This window comes from Scyliorhinus canicula, chromosome 1 (genome assembly GCF_902713615.1).
Source record: "Scyliorhinus canicula chromosome 1, sScyCan1.1, whole genome shotgun sequence".
In the NCBI taxonomy this organism is placed as follows: Eukaryota; Metazoa; Chordata; class Chondrichthyes; order Carcharhiniformes; family Scyliorhinidae; genus Scyliorhinus; species Scyliorhinus canicula.
Window position 1 is genome coordinate 306,559,472 of NC_052146.1, and position 24,001 is coordinate 306,583,472.

Sequence of the window (24,001 nt, forward strand, 5' to 3'; positions counted from 1 at the left end):
GGTGAGCACAGCTGGAATTGTGTGCAATGTTGGTGCTGCGGTGAGCACAGCTGGAATTGTGTGCAATGTTGGTGCTGCGGTGAGCACAGCTGGAATTGTGTGCAATGTTGGTACACTGGTGAGCATAGCTGGAATTGTGTGCAGTGTTGGTGCTGCGGTGAGCACAGATGGAATTGTGAGAAATGTTGGTACACTGGTGAGCACAGCTGGAATTGTGTGCAATGTTGGTGCAGTAGTGAGCATGGCTGGAATTGTGTACAATGTTGATACACTGGTGAGCACAGCTGTAATTGTGTGCAATGTTGGTGCAGTAGTGAGCATGGCTGGAATTGTGTCCAATGTTGATACACTGGTAAGCACAGCTGGAATTGTGTGCAATGTTGGTGCAGTGGTGAGCACAGCTGGAATTGTGTGAAATATTGGTGCAGTAGTGACCATGGCTGGAATTGTGTGAAATGTTGGTACAGTGGTGAGCACAGCTGGAATTGTGTGCAATGTTGGTGCAGTAGTGAGCATGGCTGGAATTGTGTGCAATGTTGGTACAGTGGTGAGCACAGCTGGAATTGTGTGCAATGTTGGTGCAGTAGTGAGCATGGCTGGAATTGTGTGCAATGTTGGTGCAGTAGTGAGCACAGCTGGAATTGTGTGCAATGTTGGTGCAGTAGTGAGCATGGCTGGAATTGTGTGCAATGTTGGTGCAGTGGTGAGCACAGCTGGAATTGTGTGCAATGTTGGTACAGTGGTCAGCACAGCTGGAATTGTATTGAATGTTGGTACAGTGGTGAGCACAGCTGGAAATGTGTCCAATGTTGATGCACTGGTGAGCACAGCTGGAATTATGTGCAATGTTGGTGCTGCGGTGAGCACAGCTGGAATTGTGTGCAATGTTGGTGCTGCGGTGAGCACAGCTGGAATTGTGTGCAATGTTGGTGCTGCGGTGAGCACAGCTGGAATTGTGTGCAATGTTGGTACACTGGTGAGCATAGCTGGAATTGTGTGCAGTGTTGGTGCTGCGGTGAGCACAGCTGGAATTGTGAGAAATGTTGGTACACTGGTGAGCACAGCTGGAATTGTGTGCAATGTTGGTGCAGTAGTGAGCATGGCTGGAATTGTGTACAATGTTGATACACTGGTGAGCACAGCTGTATTTGTGTGCAATGTTGGTGCAGTAGTGAGCATGGCTGGAATTGTGTCCAATGTTGATACATTGGTAAGCACAGCTGGAATTGTGTGCAATGTTGGTGCAGTGGTGAGCACAGCTGGAATTGTGTGAAATATTGGTGCAGTAGTGACCATGGCTGGAATTGTGTGAAATGTTGGTACAGTGGTGAGCACTGCTGGAATTGTGTGCAATGTTGGTGCAGTAGTGAGCATGGCTGGAATTGTGTGCAATGTTGGTACAGTGGTGAGCACAGCTGGAATTGTGTGCAATGTTGGTGCAGTAGTGAGCACAGCTGGAATTGTGTGAAATGTTGGTGCAGTAGTGACCATGGCTGGAATTGTGTGCAATGTTGGTGCAGCGGTGAGCACAGCTGGAATTGTGTGAAATGTTGTTGCAGTAGTGACCATGGCTGGAATTGTGTGCAATGTTGGTACAGTGGTGAGCACAGCTGGAATTGTGTGCAATGTTGGTGCAGCGGTGAGCACAGCTGGAATTGTGTGAAATGTTGGTGCAGTAGTGACCATGGCTGGAATTGTGTGCAATGTTGATGCAGTAGTGAGCACAGCTGGAATTGTATGCAAGAGAATCACCTACAGTGCAGGAGGCCACTCGGCCCATCGAGTCTGCACCAACCCTTCGAAAGACCACCCTACCCCAGGCCCAAACCCCTGCCGTATTCCTGCAACCCCATCCAAAGGGGCAACTTGTCATGACCAATCCACCTAAGCTGCACATATTTGGACTGCGGGAGGAAACCGGAGCTCCTGAAGGAAACCCACACAGACATGCTGAGAAAGTGCAATGTTAGTACAGCAGTTAGTGCAACTGGAATTGTGAACACTTTTGGTATAGTGGTGTGCACACCTAAAATTGTATGAAATAGTGGTACTATAGTGAGCAAGTCTGGAATGGTGTGCAATGTTGTACAGTTGTGGAAAGCAGCTGGAATTGCGTGCAATATTGATACAGTGGTGAGCACATCTGGAATTGTGTGTAATGTTGGTGCAGCGGTGAGCACATCTGGAATTGTGTGTAATGTTGGTGCAGTGGTGAGCACAGCTGGAAATGTGTGCAATGTTGATACAGTGGTCAGCACAGCTGGAATTGTATTGAATGTTGGTACAGTGATGAGCACAGCTGGAATTGTGTGCAATGTTGATGCACTGGTGAGCACAGCTGGAAATGTGTGCAATGTTGATACACTGGTGAGCACAGCTGGAATTGTGTCTAATGTTGATACACTGGTGAGCACAGCTGGAATTGTGTGCAATGTTGGTGCAGCGGTGAGCACAGCTGGAATTGTGTACAATGTTGGTGCTGTGGTGAGCACAGCTGGAATTGTGTGCAATGTTGGTGCAGCAGTGAGTACAGCTGGAATTGTGTGCAATGTTGGTGCTGTGGTGAGCACAGCTGGAATTGTGTGCAATGTGGGTGCTGCGGTGAGCACAGCTGGAATTGTGTGCAATGTTGGTGCTGCGGTGAGCACAGCTGGAATTGTGTGCAATGTGGGCACTGCGGTGAGCACAGCTGGAATTGTGTGCAATGTTGGTGCTGCGGTGAGCACAGCTGGAATTGTGAGAAATGTTGGTACACTGGTGAGCACAACTGGAATTGTGTGCAATGTTGGTACAATGATGAGCACAGCAGGAATTGTGAGAAATGTTGGTACACTGGTGAGCACAGCTGGAGTTGTGTGCAATGTTGATGCAGTAGTGAGCACAGCTGGAATTTTGTCCAATTTTGATACACTGGTGAGCACAGCTGGAATTGTGTGCAATGTTGGTGCAGCGGTGAGCACAGCTGGAATTGTGTGAAATGTTGGTGCAGTAGTGACCATGGCTGGAATTGTGTGCAATGTTGGTACAGTGGTGAGCACAGCTGGAATTGTGTGCAATGTTGGTGCAGTGGTGAGCACAGCTGGAATTGTGTGCAATGTTGGTACAGTGGTCAGCACAGCTGGAAATGTGTCCAATGTTGATGCACTGGTGAGCACAGCTGGAATTATGTGCAATGTTGGTGCTGCGGTGAGCACAGCTGGAATTGTGTGCAATGTTGGTGCTGCGGTGAGCACAGCTGGAATTGTGTGCAATGTTGGTGCTGCGGTGAGCACAGCTGGAATTGTGTGCAATGTTGGTACACTGGTGAGCACAGCTGGAATTGTGTGCAGTGTTGGTGCTGCGGTGAGCACAGCTGGAATTGTGTGAAATATTGGTGCAGTAGTGACCATGGCTGGAATTGTGTGAAATGTTGGTACAGTGGTGAGCACAGCTGGAATTGTGTGCAATGTTGGTGCAGTAGTGAGCATGGCTGGAATTGTGTGCAATGTTGGTACAGTGGTGAGCACAGCTGGAATTGTGTGCAATGTTGGTGCAGTAGTGAGCATGGCTGGAATTGTGTGCAATGTTGGCGCAGTAGTGAGCACAGCTGGAATTGTGTGCAATGTTGGTGCAGTAGTGAGCATGGCTGGAATTGTGTGCAATGTTGGTGCAGTGGTGAGCACAGCTGGAATTGTGTGCAATGTTGGTGCAGTAGTGACCATGGCTGGAATTGTGTGCAATGTTGGTGCAGTAGTGAGCACAGCTGGAATTGTTTGCAATGTTGGTGCAGTAGTGAGCATGGCTGGAATTGTGTGCAATGTTGGTGCAGTAGTGAGCATGGCTGGAATTGTATGCAAGAGAATCACCTACAGTGCAGGAGGCCACTCGGCCCATCGAGTCTGCACCAACCCTTCGAAAGACCACCCTACCCCAGGCCCAATCCCCTGCCGTATTCTTGCAACCCCATCCAAAGGGGTAACTTGTCATGGCCAATCCACCTAAGCTGCACATATTTGGACTGCGGGAGGAAACCGGAGCTCCTGAAGGAAACCCACACAGACATGCTGAGAAAGTGCAATGTTAGTACAGCAGTTAGTGCAACTGGAATTGTGAACACTTTTGGTATAGTGGTGTGCACACCTAAAATTGTATGAAATAGTGGTACTATAGTGAGCAAGTCTGGAATGGTGTGCAATGTTGTACAGTTGTGGAAAGCAGCTGGAATTGCGTGCAATATTGGTACAGCGGTGAGCACATCTGGAATTGTGTGCAATGTTGGTGCAGCGGTGAGCACAGCTGGAATTGTGTGAAATGTTGGTGCAGTAGTGACCATGGCTGGAATTGTGTGCAATGTTGATACAGTGGTCAGCACAGCTGGAATTGTATTGAATGTTGGTACAGTGGTCAGCACAGCTAGAATTGTGTCCAATGTTGGTGCAGTGGTGAGCACAGCTGGAAATGTGTCCAATGTTGGTACAGTGGTGAGCACAGCTGGAATTGTTTGCAATGTTGGTAAAATGGTGAGCACAACTGGAATTGTGTGCAATGTTGGTAAAATGGTGAGCACAGCTGGAATTGTGTGCAATGTTAGTAAAATGGTGAGCACAGCTGGAATTATGTGCAATGTTGGTAAAATGGTGAGCACGGCTAGAATTGTGTGCAATGTTGGTGCAGTAGTGAGCACAGCTAGAATTGTGTCCAGTATTGGTGCAGTGGTGAGCACAGCTATAAATGTGTGCAATGTTGCTATAATTGTGAGCACGGCTGTAATTGTGTGCAATGTTGGTGCAGTGGTGAACAAGGTTGGAAATGTGTGCAATGTTGGTACAGTGGTGAGCACAGCTGGAAATGTGTGCAATCTTGGTATAATGGTGAGCACGGCTGTAATTGTGTGCAATGTTGGTACAGTGAAATGAAATGAAAATCACTTATTGTCATGAGTAGGCTTCAATGAAGTTACTGTGAAAAGCCCCTAGTCACCACATTCCGGCGCCTGTCCGGGAAGGCTGGTACGGGAATCGAACCGTGCTGCTGGCCAGCTTGGTCTGCTTTAAAAGCCAGTGATTTAGCTCAGTGAGCTAAACCAGCCCCTAAAATCGCTTATTGCCACGAGTAGGCTTCAATGAAGTTACTGTGAAAAGCCCCTAGTCGCCACATTCCGGCGCCTGTTCGGGGAGGCTGGTATGGGAAATGAACCGTGCTGCTGGCCTGCCTTGGTCTGCTTTAAAAGCTAGTGATTTAGCCCAGTGCTAAACTAGCCCCATAACTAGTGAGAGCACAGCTGGAATTGAGTGCAATGTTGGTACAGTAGTGAGCACAGTTGGAATTGTGTGGATTGTTGGCACAGTGGTGACCATGGCTGGAATTGTGTGCAATGTTGTTGCAGTCATGAGGCCAGCTGGAATTGTGTGTAATGTTGCAGTGGTGAGCATGGTTGGAATTGTGGGCAATGTTGGTACAGTGGTGAGCACATCTGGAATTGTGTGTAATGTTACAGTGGTGAGCATGGCTGGAATTATGTGTAATGTTACAGTGGTGAGCACAGCTGGAATTGCATGTAATGTTACAGTGGTGAGCACAGCTGGAATTATGTGTAATGTTGCAGTTGTGAGCATGAGAATGTGAAGCAAGGGTTAATAGCTAGAATGAGCCAGAATTAATGAGATACATTAGTGGAAAATCACCAGTGGAGGAGTTTGTTATTGAAGCTATTAAGGAAGGATGAACTTGTTGAGATAAGGGAGTTGATATCTGAATTCGTGAGCCGATTCATGAATGACTGTAAGCCGAATAACCTTGAGAAACAAGGACGATGGCTGGATGACAGAATATGAAATGTGGGAGCCGCTTGTAATTATGGCTAACACCTCCTGATTAAGATATATTCATGTGCCAATAGATAACCTCAAAGTCTGTGAAATCATAACAAGTTTATGTTTTGTAATGGGGGTGAGCTCATGTGAATGTAAGGGACACCCCCCCCCCCCCCCCAATGTTATCTATAAAAGAAGGATATTTTGAGCAATATTTTGGCACTCTCAGAGGTGGTTCTTTAGAATACCTAGAGGGCTGCCCCGATCGCAATAAAGAATATTCTGAAGTACGGACGTGTTCGAGACTGTTTCTTCTGGACTGAGAGACAAGTGAATTAGAGACGCATTCACATTTTGGTGGCAGCGGTGGGATTTCAAAGAGTCTCCGCTGGGACTGGCAGCATAAGCGACTGATCGAGTTCGGGAGCGAAGGAGGAATTGGGCCACCATTGTGAGTAAAGTTTTTGCCACTTTGGTATTCCCCTCCGCTGTACCGTCCATGATTCAGCCCCGCTGTCAGTGCTCAGGGACGCTCCTACGAAATCCAGGTCAGTCCGGCGAACCCGTTTAAGGGAGGGAGTGTGACCCCTACAGTTATAGTCACTAGGCACAGTCAGGGACTAGTGTCTTAAGGGAGGGAGTGTGACCCCTACAGTTATAGTCGCTAGGCATAGTCCATCTTTAAGGGAGGGTGTGTAGCCCCTACAGTTATAGCTACAGAAGAGGTTTCGGCATCATCATGATCCTTGCTTTTGTCTCAAAATGCCCCCGCGATAAGAGGCTTTAGAAGGGTGCGTGATCAACCCTAAGGTAATAATATAACAAGGACGTTATAACCTTGTAGTTAGATAGGCTTGCAGGCACGGATGAGCCTGCCTGAATTGGGCAACGGAGCAGGATAACTCCGTTTAAATTCATGATTGAATAAAGTGGTCCAGGACCATTTCGCCAAATAAACAATAATCGCAAGGATCATTAACTGCCAGTAGTGTTAGAGATGGGTAATACGTTAGATACAACCTCTGATAGTGGAAGCGTGCTTCAAACCTTGTGTGAACAATATCCGGAATATTCCAAGCAACTGAGACAATTGTCAGGAGAATTGCATTAAAAATTTAGGAGAAGAAAAATGGCCACTGGGGAGAAAACTAATGCATTAAAATTGGGTATAAAATTGACAGAGAAAGGAATAGTTAAAACAGCCAAGGTCTTAAAAAAGAAGGAATGTGCATATGGGAAATAACCAAGTCATTAGGCTGTCCGCCTTGAATCTGTATAGTAATCCATGTGAGTTTAAGCTTAAGTGGGATAAGGTGCTGTCAGGGACTGCGGAGTTCCCAAATCTTATCTCCCAGAATTCTGACATAATAAACTGCTTTGTTACTGATACTCAGGCCTTCGTGTGAATATTTTCACCCCTAACATTTAGTGTAAGTCTGGAAGGATTTGCTGAGCTGGACGCCGCTCGAGCCGATGGACAAGGCGAGTAGTCAAACCTTTGACCGCCAAAAATTAGAATCACTCGGCAAGGCGGACAGACGGTGAGGTAACATCCAATAAATCTGGTATCAAGGCCGAATGAGTAAAAAAGTCAGTTAAAAATTTTTTTTGGTTTTTGAAGAGCAAAATACTCTGAAAAAAAAACAATGATCAAAGATGGGTGTGATTTCTGTGGAACAGGGAAAAATGGTGAGATACACAGAAGTAAAGATAAGACAAATAAAGTTAGAAGCACAAATGACATAAATTAAACCTTCACACCATTTGGAAGACAGGCTAGTTTAAAGGAATTGAGCTCTAACTCCTTTAAGCGTAGCAATAAAGCAAGTAAAAAGATACGGCAGTCCAGATAGCGGCAAACTAGCAAAAGTCATCACAAAACTGCCAACAATTACGGCTAACGACTGTCCCGGAATGTCTCAAGGAGAGAAAAAAAAATCAAATTAAGTGAAGTCCAAAAGATCAGAAACGGGCTAAAACACTCAATTAGTTTTGTTCAGGAATATCTGAGGATGACTAATCCCCCCCTCCCAAAACAGAAAAAATGGGGAGGAAAATCAATACAAGATTATGATTAGAAACTTAAGAATGGATACATGTTGAGAATAACTTCAGATCGTTTCAAGCCGTCCAGATAAATTCAGCAGTAATTCAACTCATTTGAAATAAAAGAAAAATAAACATCCAGTAATGTCTCTTTCCAAAAACCGGTTAAATAACGAACATTGAAAATTGAAAGAAAGGATGGATAATGTCTAAGGTCGCATAGCGGACGGAGATGGCATCATGCCAAGTTCTCCACCACTTTCGATTCTGTACAAAAAATTAACCATTTCAGCAAGCAGGTCATCTGCACAAAGAAATATACATCTCTAAGAATAGCTAATGCCTCTCAATTAATCAGTGGAAATTGACTTAAATGGAATGACACAGATAAAGTTTTTGAAGGAGAATGAAAAATTTTGTTCAGTGTTTTAATTGAGCTCCATTTTAGAGAAAGAGTGAGAGGGTTAGAGACAGAGAGAGAGACTGATAGAGACAGCGAAAGTTGAGAGACCGAAAGAGAGCGAGTCAGGGAGAGACAGAGACGGGGAGGGGTAGTTAGATAAAGAGAAAGAGCGACAAGAGTTCCAGAGACAGACAAAGTTACGTAGAGAGACAGACAGAGAGAGAGAGAGAGAGAGAGTTTTAGGCATCTAAGCTTTGTTCTGAACTATTCACTGTCTCTGTATTCAGACTTCGACTTCAGACCTTGACTTTTAAAAGTTTTGTTACGAGCTGTGATTATTTGAAAGCTTCAAATTGTCTACGCATTGCCTTTAAAGATTATAGTTTGAGTACAGTTAACAATTTTTTCTTTTCAAAGGCTATCATTGGCATTTCCAGGGTAATTTTGATACACAAGGAATTTTAATCAGGGTGCAAAATCACATATGTAAGAATAAGAAAATATTAGATTGATGGTGTTCAGTGGAGGTTAGGATAGTTTAAATACATATGACAAATATGATCAAGCCGGTGTTTCATTAGTTCAGGGTTAAAACTTCCCTGGCACAAATAATCATCAGTAGGGTGAAACTAACCTGTCTCACAACGCAGATGTTTTAATTATGAGGTTGCAGAATTACTTATAAACAACAGATGGGTAAATGAAATATGTCCATGAGTTTCAATAACATATTGTGTTTGCTGAAAACGTGACAACGGGAATTTGGCAGCACTCCAACTTTTACTCCCAGTCCATTTGAGTGAAAAATACAAAAAAAATGTTTAGAGATGCGAATGGCATCATTCCAATTTATGCACCCACTATACCCCCCTTTTTGTCTCTGCAAGACAATTAACCCTTTCAACAAGCTTTTGTGTATAATCCAGAAGATGTCTTGACACTCCCATGCTGGTTTGCCTGTGAGCTCTAGCCCTTTTAATTCTGATAAAATAATGAACAGTCCACACAGCTGAAGATGCACTCTAATTGGAACTTACAAATCTTAAGTTTTGAATTTTCAGATTTTTTTCAGATTAATTAAGCCACTCTGTCCCATGCAGAATGGATCTTTGAGCAAGAACACCCTGGACACGATTGCATGTCACTTGTAAAGGACGATTCATCTGTCAGGGAGGACCTATCGGATGCCCCTCTTAACGACCCAGACCTGACCATGTTCACAGATGGAAGTACTTCCATCAGTGAAAGGGGGGAGCGGTTATCAGGATATGCTATAATCAACCAGGGTGGGGAGACAGTAGAATCAGCAGCATACTGGGGAGACAGTAGAATCAGCAGCATTTGAAATTCCATTCTCGGCCCAACAAGCAGAATTGTTCGCACTAATACGCGCATGCGCACTAGGAGCAGACAAAAAAGTAAATATTTATACAGACTCCAAATATGCTTTTGGAGTCGTACATGACTTTGGACAATTCTGGAAGAACAGAGGATTCTTAACATCCGCTGGCACCCCAATTTCCCATCAGCAGCTAGTAACTCAGTTACTCCAAGCTCTTATGCTCCCAGAAAAGGTAGCAGTGATAAAGTGTACTGCCCATACAAAAGGAAAAACTCCAGTAGATGAAGGAAATAGGCAGGCAGACCACCAAGCAAAAGAAACCTCCCATTCAAAGGAAATGGTAGTGCCTAAAATGATGAGCCAGACTAAAAGCTCAAAAGACAAGTCTCCCTCTGAAAAACCTATGCCGACCATTACTGACGTAATCCAGCTACAGGAGGACGCTCCTGCTAGCGATAAAAAGTCATGGGAAGAATTGGGATGTACATGTGATAAAGAAAATAAGCTGTGGGTCACCCCAGCAGGGCAGACATGTATGCCCGATGCTTTGGCAGCCTGGGTGACTGAATGTGTACACTTTGCAACTCACTGTGGTGCTCGCGCTACAGGTGATATATTGTTAAAAACCTGGTGGCATCCCAGACTGCAGGAGATAGCCCAACGAATTAGCAATCGCTGCTTGATATGTCAGCAGTATAACCCTGGGAAGGCTGTCCCCTGCGAGCAGGAGGAAAACACCATTGCCCGAAGGTCCTTTGAGACCCTGCAACTGGACTACATTGAGTTGGAAAGATGCCAGTGTTATAAGCATGTATTAGTGATTGTTGATGTGTTTAGTAAATGGATAGAGGCCTATCCTACTGTAGATAATAAGGCTTCAACTGTAGTAAAATTTCTTATGCATGAAATTGTACCAAGATTTGGAATTCCCTATTGTTTAAGCTCTGATAATGGACCTCACTTTGTGGGACAGATCAATAAAGAATTCTGCACTCAACTGGGAATTAAACAGCAGTTACACTGCTCCTACAGACCCCAGGCAGCTGGGATCGTGGAAAGAGCTAACCAGACTCTGAAAACCAAAATTGCTAAGCTACAAGCAGAGACCGGAGCCACCTGGCTCAAACTTTTACCTGTTGCACTTTTCCAGATCAGAACCACCCCTGCGGGAAAGACTCGATTGAGCCCCGCTGAAATCTTGTACGGAAGACCCCTTCGCACCCCCTGGGACTGCCATACATCCCGAGACATTCAGTTCCACCACATGACGACAGAAATAGCTAATTATATAATAGCCCTCACTAAAGTCTTAAAGAGACTCCACTTGCGAGTACGTGCCACGCAAGTGGAAGTGCCACCCTTAGCTAGCTCCGATATTGTACAACCGGGAGATCATGTGATGATCCGCAATTGGACACGGAAGGGGTTGGAACCACGTTGGGAGGGACCATTTCAAGTTCTCCTAACCACCCCCACAGCAGTCAAAGTTGAAGGACGTAATGCATGGATCCACACCCACCACTGTATGCTAATAAAGTTTGCATGATCATTAACTCTCGTTTTAAGTTTTAGGTACATACGACATTACTCGGACTAGGAGCAGGACCCCACGATGAAGCTGCTCTTTTTACTAGTGATCCTCGCCAGCACACTACTGTGTGTGACCGCTCGAAACCAGCGATGTAGACCCGGCGGACGAATTCTGCACCTTTGTCGTGAGGACACCTTTAGCTGTGCCAACAGCATCACAGATGAGACGTTGTGGACGGCGACCCCGGTAGATACCTGCACCACCATCATTCATCAAGACGAGCAGAAGCCTCGGTTCCTGACTACCCGCGGATCCCTGACCTGCAATCGCTACGCTTGCCGGTGGGACTACCGGCGTAGAGGGGAGAGCAAGCCACGAGTTCCTGAATGCAAGACTAGTCATACTCACCCGCCTACCAGGAGGAAGCGGGCAATGCACCATGTGACTGCTAACTCGTTTTTGTTCATGACCTATGGGGTAAAGAGACTCCGCCAGTCCTCCTCGGACGACTGGTGGGGTTGGCTGTGGTCTAGCTCTTGGACCACCTATCTGTTTCATGGATTTCTTATCTTTATCGTTGTTTGCATTTTGCTATGTATTATTGCAACCTGTGTTAAATGCTTTTGTAATTGTTTAGGCGCCTCTGTGATGCCACAGATGCTGCAGCGGCTTTCCCAGTTAGACAAGCAGGATTTAGTAGACGCCGGAAATGTGTGTGAGGACGTTGGACTAAAGGATGATTTCCCGGAGGAATTCCTCAGACTCTCAAGGATAAACCCCTGAGGGCTGAGTGATCATGGAATGATCAAAGGGGGGGAATGAGAATGTGAAGCAAGGGTTAATAGCTAGAATGAGCCAGAATGAATGAGATACATTAGTGGGAAATCACCAGTGGAGGAGTTTGTTATTAAAGCTATTAAGGAAGGATGAACTTGTTGAGATAAGGGAGTTGATATCTGAATTCGTGAGCCGATTCATGAATGACTGTAAGCCGAATAACCTTGAGAAACAAGGAAGATGGCTGGATGAAAGAATATGAAATGTGGGAGCCGCTTGTAATTATGGCTAACACCTCCTGATTAAGATATACTCATGTGCCAATAGATAACCTCAAAGTCTGTGAAATCATAACAAGTTTATGTTTTGTAATGGGGGTGAGCTCATGTGAATGTAAGGGACCCCCCCCCCCCCCCCCCCCTAATGTTATCTATAAAAGAAGGATGTTTTGAGCAATATTTTGGCACTCTCAGAGGTGGTTCTTTGGAATACCTAGAGAGCTGCCCCGATCGCAATAAAGAATATTCTGAAGCACGGACGTGTTCGAGACCGTTTCTTCCTACTGAGAGACAAGTGAATTAGAGACGCATTCACAAGCACAGCTGGAATTGTGTGTAATGTTACAGTGGTGAGCATGGCTGGAATTGTGTGTAATGTTACAGTGGTGAGGACAGCTGGAATTGTGTGTAATGTTGGTACAGTGGTGAGCACAGCTGGAATTGTGTGTAATGTTGCAGTGGTGAGCATGGCTGGAATTGTGTGTAATGTTACAGTGGTGAGGACAGCTGGAATTGTGTGTAATGTTACAGTGGTGAGGACAGCTGGAATTGTGTGTAATGTTGCAGTGGTGAGCATGGCTGGAATTGTGTGTAATGTTACAGTGGTGAGGACAGCTGGAATTGTGTGCAATGTTACAGTGGTGAGCACAGCTGGAATTGTGTGCAATGTTACAGTGGTGAGCACAGCTGGAATTGTGTGTAATGTTACAGTGGTGAGCACAACTGGAATTGTGTGCAATGTTACAGTGGTGAGCACAGCTGGAATTGTGTGCAATGTTGGTACAGCGGTGAGCAGAGCTGCCTTCTATGCTGTTGATCGGGCTTAATTCCCAGTAAGAACATTAAGTTCCAGGGGAACTCTGTCGAGTCCCCTTGCCTTTGAGTTAGATTGTTGCCAGTCCATTCCTACTCCAGAACCTGAGACATAATCTGACATTTTAGTGCAGTCTTCAGCAAGTACTGAATATCAACGGGTGGGAGTGAGTTCAGACAGCACCTAACCCTCTTCAACACCAACAAAGCAGAATAACCGGTCACCTATCACATTACTCTGTGTGGGATCCTGCTGTGCATTGATTGGCTGCCCCATTTCCTGTGTTGCAGCCATGACTACACTTCCAGGTACATTTCGCCGGTTGCAGGGCTTTGGGATGTGCTGGGGTTGTGAAAGGTGCTGTGGAAACCCAAATCTTTCTTTTACCCAATTTCCCACCCACTCATTGTCCAACCTTGGGGGGGTGTCACCCGCACCGACCTTTGACCTGCCAGCCAGACTGCGCAACTAGTTTTGTCGCCGAGTTAAAATGACGATTACCGAATGAGGTGAGGAGAGACAAGTGAGTGAGTGATAAAATTTTATTGAAGAAATTTTGACAGGTTACAGAACGAATCAGCCATCCGTGTACTAAGGCACTTGAAATGTGCTCAGTGATAAAAAAAAACAATCGTTTAGCTTATAACATAATGTCACATTAAATACTCATAAAAGAGATTATTGTACAATGTAGGAGCTTTTAAAACACACAAGGAATCTGGGTTGGTTGTACAAACATAAAAGGAACAAAGCATGGCACTTAAAACAGAAAGAGAACATGGGTCTATTTTTTGGAAAATATATATATATGTATATTTGCAACACTTTACAAAAACACGTGGACAGGTTGTAGAATCATGTGCTGATTCTAGACAGTGTACATTTTTTTTTCCAGTTATTTACAACCAATACAATTTATAAATCAAATTTACATTCATTCATTGCATGTCTGCCGAGATCCTCCGTCTACAAGACGAAAGACAACACAAAGTCAAAAGAACAGTAAGTTTTTTTAAAAGCCGCTGCCAGTTTCAGGACAGTCGGGAGAAGCTGCCTTCTTCCCTGGCATAGCTGATCAGTCATCAACGTTCAGTCTCACTGCCTGAAACACTGCCCCAATTGAAATCGAGAGGTCTCACTGGGGTTTATCATTGCTGGGATTGGGGGGGGGAGGGGGGGGGGGGGGGGGGGGGGGGGGGGGGGGGGGGTGGGGGGAATGGGCTGGCCAACTTATCTCCAAAATAAAACTGAGGAATTTGATTTCATACTTGCAAAGTACACGGGAAACTTGTGTGGATTATTAATGCAGGAGAAAATTGTGATCTACCAGGGCAGCACTTACAAAGATTAAATCAGCACTTTGGTTTCTCTCTCATTTTATTGTGTGTTTCGGACCCTTTTAACAGATACTGATCCTGTCGTAAGGGATGTGGCAGGAGTGGATTGCCAGCCATTCCTCTCTCCGTCTCCTCCATAAGCGAGGAGGGTGATAAATAGGAGAGAATGGGTCTCCTTCCTCCTCCAGATTCCCGAGCAATACGAAAAGAATCAGAGGTTGGGGAGGAACGAAGTTACAGTCCCCAGTTTGAGGAGGTTTTAATGGGGTTGGGTTAAGTGCGGCAGGTGTCTGAGGTAAGCCTGAATCAGCAGCTCTCAATACAGCACAACATGGGACAGTTCATCTGGCAGCGAGCTGGGTTTTACATGCCGTCGTGTACCAACATCTGGCAGCGAGCTGGGTTTTACATGTCGTCGTGTACCAACATCTGGCAGCGAGCTGGGTTTTACATGCCGTCGTGTACCAACATCTGGCAGCGAGCTGGGTTTTACATGCCATCGTGTACCAACATCTGGCAGCGAGCTGGGTTTTACATGCCATCATGTACCAACATCCACTTCCTCTCAATTCAGTCACAGGTTTCGCAAGGACATTACATTCACAATCAGTGAAAGTGCTCCTTCACATCAGTGAGTGCTCCTTCAATGACCTGGAACCCTTTGCTCTCCCAGTCGCCTCCCTGCCGGTTTACAGGAAAGCCAAGCTCCAACAGCAGATGGCCAATCACCCAGGGGGCATCCAGCAGAAAGTTGCCCTGCCGTTTTTAACTCTGGCATTCCATTGCAGCCCGTTAACATAAATGTTCTAAAACTCTCACTGCCCTAAACACCCTCTCAGTCCCCCACAGCCCATCAACCTCAGTTAGTGCAGCTCATTCCCTTTGGCTATCAGACAATCCATGTCGACCCCTCCCTCCTCATCCCATGATTTCTCCCATACAGATAATTAAACAACAAAAAAAAAAGGGCAACTGTCCCAATCCATTTGGAAAATTTCCGATTGTTTCCTTCAAGATTAGAAACAGTAAACAGAAGTGCGGAAGCACAAAGTTCACAAGCTTAAATAAAATCTTTCCCTTCTCCTTTCTTTTGATAACTTAAAGGAATTGAGTCAATTGGATGGATGGCGAGGAGGTCACGCTTTGGTTCATGTTGCAGAGGACAGACGTAGCTTTGCTCTCTGCAGGCAGACATGGGGAGCTACAAGTGGAGCTCATTGACCCTCTTTCCAATGAGGCTTCCAGATCCAGGCGTTCCCCTCCCCACTTCCAGTCCCTGATAGAAGACCCAGAATTTGCAGGTGCTAAATAAAGTCTTTGGGAGACATATGTATATCGGGTCAAAAAAGTCACCATCATTCGCCACCTTGAACATCATTGAGGGTGGGCAGATACCTGCGAAGGTGAGGGAAGGTTGCCAGTGAGGTGATTGCAAAAGATATGAGGAAATGTTTGCATTTGCAAAGTACCTCAAGATCATACAGACCACCAACCGCTCCAGAGGAGCAGGCACCGTTATGTCCAGCGGTTCCTCACCATTACCCCTCAGGTGACCAGCTTTCAGAGCCTGAGGGAGCCATGGGCGAATGTAGGTTTTGGGGAGTCTTAATCTGCTTCAACCCATGAAGATCTCCTCCATCACTGGGCTGGGTTATTCCAGGAGGAGGGAGGTCCTATTGCTGACTGCTGTCCAAAAGATGCCTGTAAATTTACGACACTCCTACCCCCCAACCCTCCCCCGAATGGGAACGGTCCCATCCATCCAATGACCAACCTGCCTTCCCACAATTCCAAGAGGTCTGCATGTGGCTCTCTGTGCTGATTTTGCAATGAGCTCAAACCTGTCTGAAAATCCCGCTCGGTTTCATTTTGCAAAGACACAGTAAAATAATTATTATTTGGAGTTAAAGATGGTGTCAATGAGAGCGGTCATCAAACACCCATAAATAAGCGTCACCGGCTAAGAGAATTAGCAGAAAGGCAAGGGTAAAAGAGAAGCCAGTAATATGACATACACTCAAGCTGGAGACTTTGTTTTTGTCCAATGTGTATTTTATGCAGAATATGCGCTATGTACGGCTTTGAGCCATCACCAGAACAGTCTTCGAGTTTGAACGGGTAATAATAGCAGTCGTTTGCTGCAGTTACATTCAGAAACAGGTTCCCTTTTCCAGTGTGCTTTTGCTTCCTCACAAAAAGGGAGGGAAGCGGAAACCAGTTCGTAAGTGGCAGGAAGAGAATATCCTGGCCACAATTCTCAATATGGATGAACATGGCAGCGACGCACGACATTGATTATTGACCACCTGTCTGACAGCACATTGGCAGCAAAGGCGTTAATGAAATTTGCTTTACTCTGACCTGTCAAAGTGCCCTTAATTCTGCCTGGGTTCAGTCCCCACTCTGCTGCCTTCACATCCCCATCATTTCTTTCACCTTTCCTTCCCCGTCAGTCACAACAAAAGAAGCCAGCCTGACTCCACGGAGGAAGAATCTTTTTAAAAATTACTTAGATATTAAAACTTCTCTTTTTGTTTTTTTGATTGTTATTGTTGCTGTTGCATGGTCAGCCCTCTGTTGGAACATCTGCGCCTGACAGGAAGGTGCACAGGACACACGTTTAAGTTCGGCCTAGCCTCGGTTGCGATTCCACAGACGCACCGTCTTCAATACTTGACAAGCTGAGTCTCTCCTGGAGCCTCGCGTTGCTTCCTTTATGGCCGGTGGAACCTGCAAAAGAGGACGGGAGGACACGGATTGAGATTTCGTTCGCATCAACACCAAAAACCTGCATTCATGTAGCACCTGTGGTGATATGCATCACTGTTGATACATGAGGACTGAATAAACACTAGAGGGAGCACCAGAGACATCATAACACACAGACATTCAACCAATAGGTCAGTAAGCTAGGACACAACCAATGGACCAAAGACACCCAGAGGTGACACTACCACAAGGGGGCAACCCATATAAAAGGACAGGGCACACATGATCTGTCTCTTTTCCACAGGCGACACTCAGAGACAGGGGCAGATCAGGAAGCATCACACCCACCGCATGGATTAGAGCAGACTGGTTAGTTAGATCGATTTACTGTAGCAAGATTAGCAGGAGAGTCGAACTCCAAGTAGGGGAATTGTTTCAATAAATGTGATAAACCTATCTCCAAGTCTGAACCTTCCTTTGTCAGAGTGCACGTCAAGGAAGCAGCTTATGCTACACGAAGAAGCATAACACAACAGCACCCTGCATACCCCAAGGTAAAGATTTGATCCCGAGATGAGATGTTAGGACAGATGGCCAAAGGCTGGATCACAGGAAGAAGGGGACTGGGGGGGGGGGGGGGGTGCACAGGACAGCTGTGTTATGTGCCATGAATTTTATTCTGGGAGTCAGCTGCATTCTTGTGTGAATAACTGAGTCATTCTGCTGCCGTTCTCAACTTGATCAGCCGGCAGTGTTTAAGAGGAGAGGCAGAATGTAGGATGCTTCAAGTACCTGTAAGTGACTCATGTTCCTTCCAAAGCACTGGGTGGGGGGGGGGAGATTGGGGGAGGGCCTGGTGTCATAATGCAGCATTAACAGTTAAGCCAAAGACACTCTGATAAACAAACAGTCTGTTGTGACAGAAGGTATGGGTGACACAGAGAGACGGGTGGGGGGGGGGGGGGGGGGGGGGGGGGAATGGGAATTAACGGAGCCCAAATCCACTCACCTCGTTAAATGACGGCTCTCTTCATGGACTTCCATTTCTCGGCTCTTGAATTCATTCAGTTCTTTCCGTATCGCAGCCTTTGTGATCAGAAAGAGGGGCGGAGAGAGAGAGAGAGAGAAAGGAGAAGTGTCAGAGCAGGCCAGCAATGCAGCAGTGTTTGATTACTGGCAGCCAGGAGACGCTTCAGCATCAGGCCGCACACACTCTCTAACCCATTAGCATCACAAGCCTGTCACTAGCTGCACAATCCAGAATCAGCCTCTCCTCCCCATCCAAATCTCCCGCAAATCAGTCCCACAAAATGCGATGGAATATTTATTTTGAGCAGGCGGGGCTGACAGGGGAAATGTTAACTCGATTTCATGTTTTCTGCTGCCTGGCCATCACCGCCTGATGGGTCTTTCAATGCCAACTCACTCATGCTGAAGGATAATTCTCAGGCGATGCTCTCTGCACCCTTCTGGGTTAATTAATCATTACATTGTTGTCTGTGCCCCCCCCTGCAATGTACATGCCGTTGCCCATTCCACCAATCAGAGCCAGGATACTGCAGAGAACTCCCTTGCTCTTCTTGAAAATAGTGCGATGGGATCTTGTATGTGCAGCCAAAGGGTCAGGCTGGGCCTCAAGCTTAACGGCTCATCTGAAACCTCCGACAGTGCAGCACTCCCCTCCCCAGCACTGCACTCAATTGCCAGCCTGAATCACAGGCTCCAAGTCCCTGGAGTGAGAATTGAAGTCACTGTGACTCAGAGGAGAAAGTTCCCCCCACTGAGCCCAGGAACATTGAACAGATCGCTCACTGCTTGAAGCAACACCCCACATACATGGAGAAAGGTCAGCTCTATAATGACACTGCACACACTGGCTTCAATCCCTCCTTTTCAATCAAATGCTGCCTGTAATAACTAGCGACTCTAGATGCAGGCAAACATGTCAGAAAAGGGACCCCAAGTAGAGGTGGGTAGCTGGGGGGGGGGGGGGGGGGGAAAGAGGCAAATTGGCCTGATTCAGATGAATACAAATTCCTCCATCCCTGCTGCTCTATGTCAGTTTCCATTAAGCAACATCTCAATTTTAAGAGCCTCACTCACCCCTCCCAGTTTCTGTAACCTCCTCCAACCCACAACCCTCTCGGATGTCTACCCTCCCCATCAATTCTGACTGTGCTAAATCAGGATTGGTGGAAAGTGCTTCGGGTTCTCACCTTGTCAGCTGGTGTTAGGCGGGTCCAGGGTTTGTCAGCACGTCGGTCATAATCCTGGGCCTCTGTCACTTCCACATATTCATTGAAGCGCAGGATCCGCCGAGCTTGCAACTCTGCGACTGTCGGCCGGAGGCTAAGCTGCAAGGGACAGAAGAGGAAGATTGACCGGTCATTAACCACAGCAGGTCTAGTTGGCACTCAATTTAAATATTTCATCAGTAAGAAACTGGCATTGACTAAAGAGCACAGCAGGTACAGTGCTGGATGGCACCCTCCAGCAGGAACATGGGCCAAATGGCCTCTTTCTGCACTGGAAGATTCTGCGATCTTTGGACCCAGCTCTGTTATTGCGCATCAAAGCGGCATAGTTTCACAGTCACACAATGGACTTTAATACAATCAATCAGTTTTTAATTCAATTAATATAGCCAGTGAGTGATTATAGCCAGGCCACAAGGGTATAGAATTATTTAGCACAAATCCAAAATGACAAATCCACAAACTCTATCATTTCAGCATCAGTCGAGTTGAACAGAAACTCAAGTTGGGACAGATGGGACTGTGCATGGGTGAGGCCAGTTGCCAATTCGCTATTGCCTGATTTTCCCACCAGTCAAAGAGGAATTTTCACCCATCAGTGCAGTTTATTGTCGTGAAGTCTGAGCAGAGATTCAACCCATACGGAGGATAAAGATTCAAATGTCCATGTTGAAATTGGCTGAAGTTATTTTGATAAAAATATGGTCCGTTGTATCTCTGCTCAGTCGCTATCTGGAATATCAGGAGCAGGTCCCACATGGGCCTCCTTCAAGCCACAAGACATTTTCATGTCCAGGGCAGTTAGGAAGTTGCTTTAAGGAGCTCCCAAAACCTCATTCAATGATTGGTATCCGTACCCTGGGACTGTCTGCAGTGGAATTTCAACCTTACACCTTCTGGCTTGTGGGCAACGAATGTTATCAATGAGTGGGCAGCACATGCTCTCTCAGAGTGAAGCTTTGTAAATGTCCAAGTACAGATCAAGAGAACCTTGATGCTCAGAATTTGTATTTTTAAATCCGCCTATTTGCCATTGCTACAGCCTGCCCCATGTGACCTGTTCACTCCTGTAGCTCGGAGGCAGAATCATTGGGATTTGCCGCAGTTCAATTGCTTCAGCTGATGAAAAGTGAGGTTTACCTTGCGGGTCAACCTCCTCCTGATCTCCAGTCTTTCCTCGTGTTCCTCTTCTTCATTCCGATCTATTTTGGAAAAGAAAAGGGAGGGGGGGGGTCAGATTCAGTGGAAGGTTTTTCCAAACTGACAACAAGTCATTCAGCCTGAGGTAGACATGGGGGAATCCTGCCTGCTCTTGACTTCCATTCCGACAGATGTGACGCGTGCTAAACCACCCCTTACAACAACGTCACTGTGCATTCCACTGTCTGTATCTTCCTATTTTTGGTGTGATGAGAGATACATACACGTGTTGTGGAGGCTGCGGGGAACACAATGGTTGGCAGGAAAATGGGAGGTTCAGATCTGGGGAGCTCCTTGATAGGCAGTCACTGCACCAGTTTCCTCCGAGGGTCCTCCTTCCACTGGAGAACCAGGGAGATGGGATTTCTTCACTCGGAATCACAGGGAGGCACGAGATATGGTGCAGGTGAGCTGAAGCAGGAACAGAGTAGGAATACAAGCTGCCCCCCTCTCCATGTCCCATACACACAAGCACTGGCCTCATATTCCACTCTGCTACGGGCTAAGCTCTCATGAGCAGTGACTAATTCCAGGATAACAACAACTTGCATTTATATAGCTCAGTAAACTGTCCAAGCTGCTTTACGGGAGAGCTAACAAACAAGGCTGCTCACTGTCATAACACAGGGAGGTCACACGATAAGGACAATTAGGTTCCAGAGACCTACTCTGAATAGGGGTTCCCCTGGTAACGAGGGAACAGGGTTTCCGCCTTAACTGAGCGCTCATCTCGAGTATAAAAACCCCGGCCTGGGAGCGGGTCGGAAAGGAGACCCTATGGGAGTGAAGAAATAGAATCTTTGTTTTCTACCTGGCCGATCCAGGTGCGCTGCTTTAACGGATTCTACCGTCACTGAGCTACATGAGGAGACATGAGGGGAATATGAAAATAATCTTGGTGAATGACGCCGGTTTCAAGGAGTGACTCAGGAGGAGAGAAGTGCAGAGAGCTTTGGAAGTGAGTTCCTGAGTTAGGATCTTGGCAGCTGGAGCTGGTGCCTTCAATGGGATCAGAGAAGCCAGGAGCAGAGAGACCCAGCGGCCTGCTTTAATGAATGGGAGCAGATTCAGCAGGAACTTCCATGTTGGTATATATTAGATAGAGGAAGGAAACATACAGGATAATAGAGCATTATCCCTTTAGCCCACTATTGGTCCCCCGAGTTATACTGCATATTACAGTGATAGAAGACAAAGTAGGATTGTTATTATGTTAAATTCCTCTCCCATACCTCTGCCCCAAAATGAGAGCAATAAAGCTGAACACTGCATGATGTATTTGGGGTTAATCTAACTGAATGTACAGTTTATCCAAAAGAGCTACTCAAGTGATTGCACTCTTTGCTCCGTCCCATGCCATTTGGCCAACTTCCTTTTGAAGGTTGCAATTGAATCCCCTCTCGGGCAGTGCATTACAGACCGGATCAACCGGCTGTGTGAGAAGAGAAATCTCATTTGCTTCATTGTCAGCGATCTAAAAATCGGTGTGCTGTGCAACCCTCCCACAGGTGGGGACAGTTTTTCAACCAGTTATCAGAATCCTTCAGGATTTAAATACCTCATCAACCTTCTCTGCTCCAGGGAGAATCCCAAACTCTCGTTCAGATAACTGCAGCCTCCCACCCATGACACATCTGCAATCGGAATCTTTCCCGAGGCAGTGGATGAGCCACAAAGGGCCACCCACCCACCCACCCACAGTACATCAGCTGCACCAAGGCTGCTGTGACATTAGCATCTGTAACCCCAGTATTCATTATGGAGTTGACTAAACCTGAATAATAATAATAATGAGGTTAGTTAATTCTATAAAGTGGGTGGAAATCTGTGTGTGGGTGTGGGAGGGGGGTAATGGGTGGTGAAGGCCGGAAGTGAAATCCCCCAGGGCTGAAACAGTTACATCCCGGTATCAGCTTGCTCTGTGACGTCCCAGGAAGCCTCGAGACGCAGGTTGGGGAGGTGGGGTTTCCCATCTTGCGCTCCCACGCACCCGGGGAGGGGAGGGGAGTGCGGGGGGCGGAATCCCCCCCCCCCCCCCCCCACCACCCACCTACCCTCCCTCCACACACACACACACGTTGTGGTGCTCTGCGGCAGATGGACTTCCTCTCAAGCTCAATTCCAAGGCAACCTCATCAGTAATAAAGACATACAACAGGAGAGACCCCATTTCCAACATAAATCTCCGCTCATTCAGATTCTCCCGCACCAACTCTTGCAAGAATCATTCCCCGCAACACTGACATCCCCAGATTTTTTTTTTGCAACGAGCGTTACTTTGCAAGTTAAACCCCGCAGAGTTATTGGAATGCAGACACCGTCCGGAGTGATCTTTATATTCCCCACAAGTCCCAGGCATCCTTATTCACATTCCGTCCCAGACAAGCTGATCTGGATGCAGAAATTCTGCTGCAGCTTCGGGGTTATTGAGGTTGCCCCCATCCTCCCTCAGCAAAAGGTACATTGGTCAAACCAGAAGAGCAGATCAAATCTTACTTACATCTTAAGATGTTCCTCTGTTCCAATTCTTCCAGCGAGGGTCGCTGACTGAGCCTCCTGCCGAACACAATCACAATGGAATAGTGCACCATTTTCAAAAATAAGAGATGAAAGCTTTCCTTCTCTTATCCCCTGCGAACAAGCTGACTGTTGTTGAGTCGAGAGGCTGCTGAAATCTCCTTGCTGCTGCTTGCTATCAGAGCTGTGTCACTGTCAGCTTGCAATGATTCACTGGCAGCGCCACCACTGCCTTTATATACCCTCCAGCCGACGGTTCCGGAAGAAGAGAGGGGGGGGGGGGGGGGGGGGGGGGGGGGGGGGGGGAGAGGGGGTGTGCTAAAGAGGAGGATCCAAACATCGCAACAGAAAAAAAAAGCCTGCTCACATTCTACATCCACGTGCTTTTGTCATTTTCTCTCTCTCTCTCTGGCTCTGCTCCCAGGGATTGTCATTTTTTAAAATGATAATGAATAACAGGATTTGTCGCCAGCTAACAGTCAGAGGGAGCCGAGGTGTTCCCCCAGCCAGAGTGTTTTATGTCAGTAGCCAGTACTTGAGAACAGCAACTTTCCCTCTATCTGTTCATCATAACAGGCACCAGTCACCCCCCCCCCCAAGCAGACATCAGCTGTGATCTCTGTCCCCCCCCCCCCCCCAATGCCCCTGAATGGATGAAATGCCTGTCAGAAAATGTGTGCCATTAGGTGTGTGTGGTCACTCCTCCAGAGGGGGGAGGAGGAAGGGGGCAATGGGGTTGTCCCAAATATCAACACAACCAATGTTGAGGGCGACCACTTTCCCCCTTAGCCCATTGCCCCCCCCCCCCCCCCCGCCCCACTGCAGATGGTGCAAACTGTAGTGTTTCCTCGGGTAAGGGTACTCAGACCTACAACACTTCCCACGTCCAGAGACGTCTGACAAAGATTAAAGCATGTGCTCACTTTTGTTTTTCCTGGTTGGCTAGTCTGTCGCCAGAGGCTGTTTCACTTGATGGGCGCCACTCTGCAGCAAGTGTGGT

General features: G+C 46.7%; 2 protein-coding genes across 5 annotated transcripts in view; one reads left to right on the forward strand and one right to left on the reverse strand.

Moving 5' to 3' along the window:
• The window catches only part of LOC119976547, a 30,789-nt gene extending 18,533 nt beyond the window's left edge, over positions 1 to 12,256 (forward strand). For both annotated transcript variants that reach the window (XM_038817132.1, XM_038817123.1), the window contains exon 2: positions 11,150 to 12,256. In XM_038817132.1, the coding sequence (XP_038673060.1) occupies positions 11,196 to 11,897 (702 nt within the window). In that variant the 5' untranslated portion in view covers positions 11,150 to 11,195 and the 3' untranslated portion in view covers positions 11,898 to 12,256. The remainder of the gene's footprint in view (positions 1 to 11,149) is intronic.
• A 4,592-nt stretch (positions 12,257 to 16,848) lies between these two features.
• Positions 16,849 to 24,001, reverse strand: part of LOC119976558 (phosphatase and actin regulator 2-like) — a 207,321-nt gene continuing 200,168 nt past the window's right edge. For all 3 annotated transcript variants that reach the window (XM_038817160.1, XM_038817146.1, XM_038817153.1), the window contains 5 exons: positions 22,985 to 23,040; positions 20,425 to 20,486; positions 19,246 to 19,383; positions 18,039 to 18,115; positions 16,849 to 17,050 (listed from right to left, as the gene is read on the reverse strand). In XM_038817160.1, coding sequence (XP_038673088.1) covers positions 17,035 to 17,050; positions 18,039 to 18,115; positions 19,246 to 19,383; positions 20,425 to 20,486; positions 22,985 to 23,040 — 349 coding nt within the window. In that variant the 3' untranslated portion in view covers positions 16,849 to 17,034. The remainder of the gene's footprint in view (positions 17,051 to 18,038; positions 18,116 to 19,245; positions 19,384 to 20,424; positions 20,487 to 22,984; positions 23,041 to 24,001) is intronic.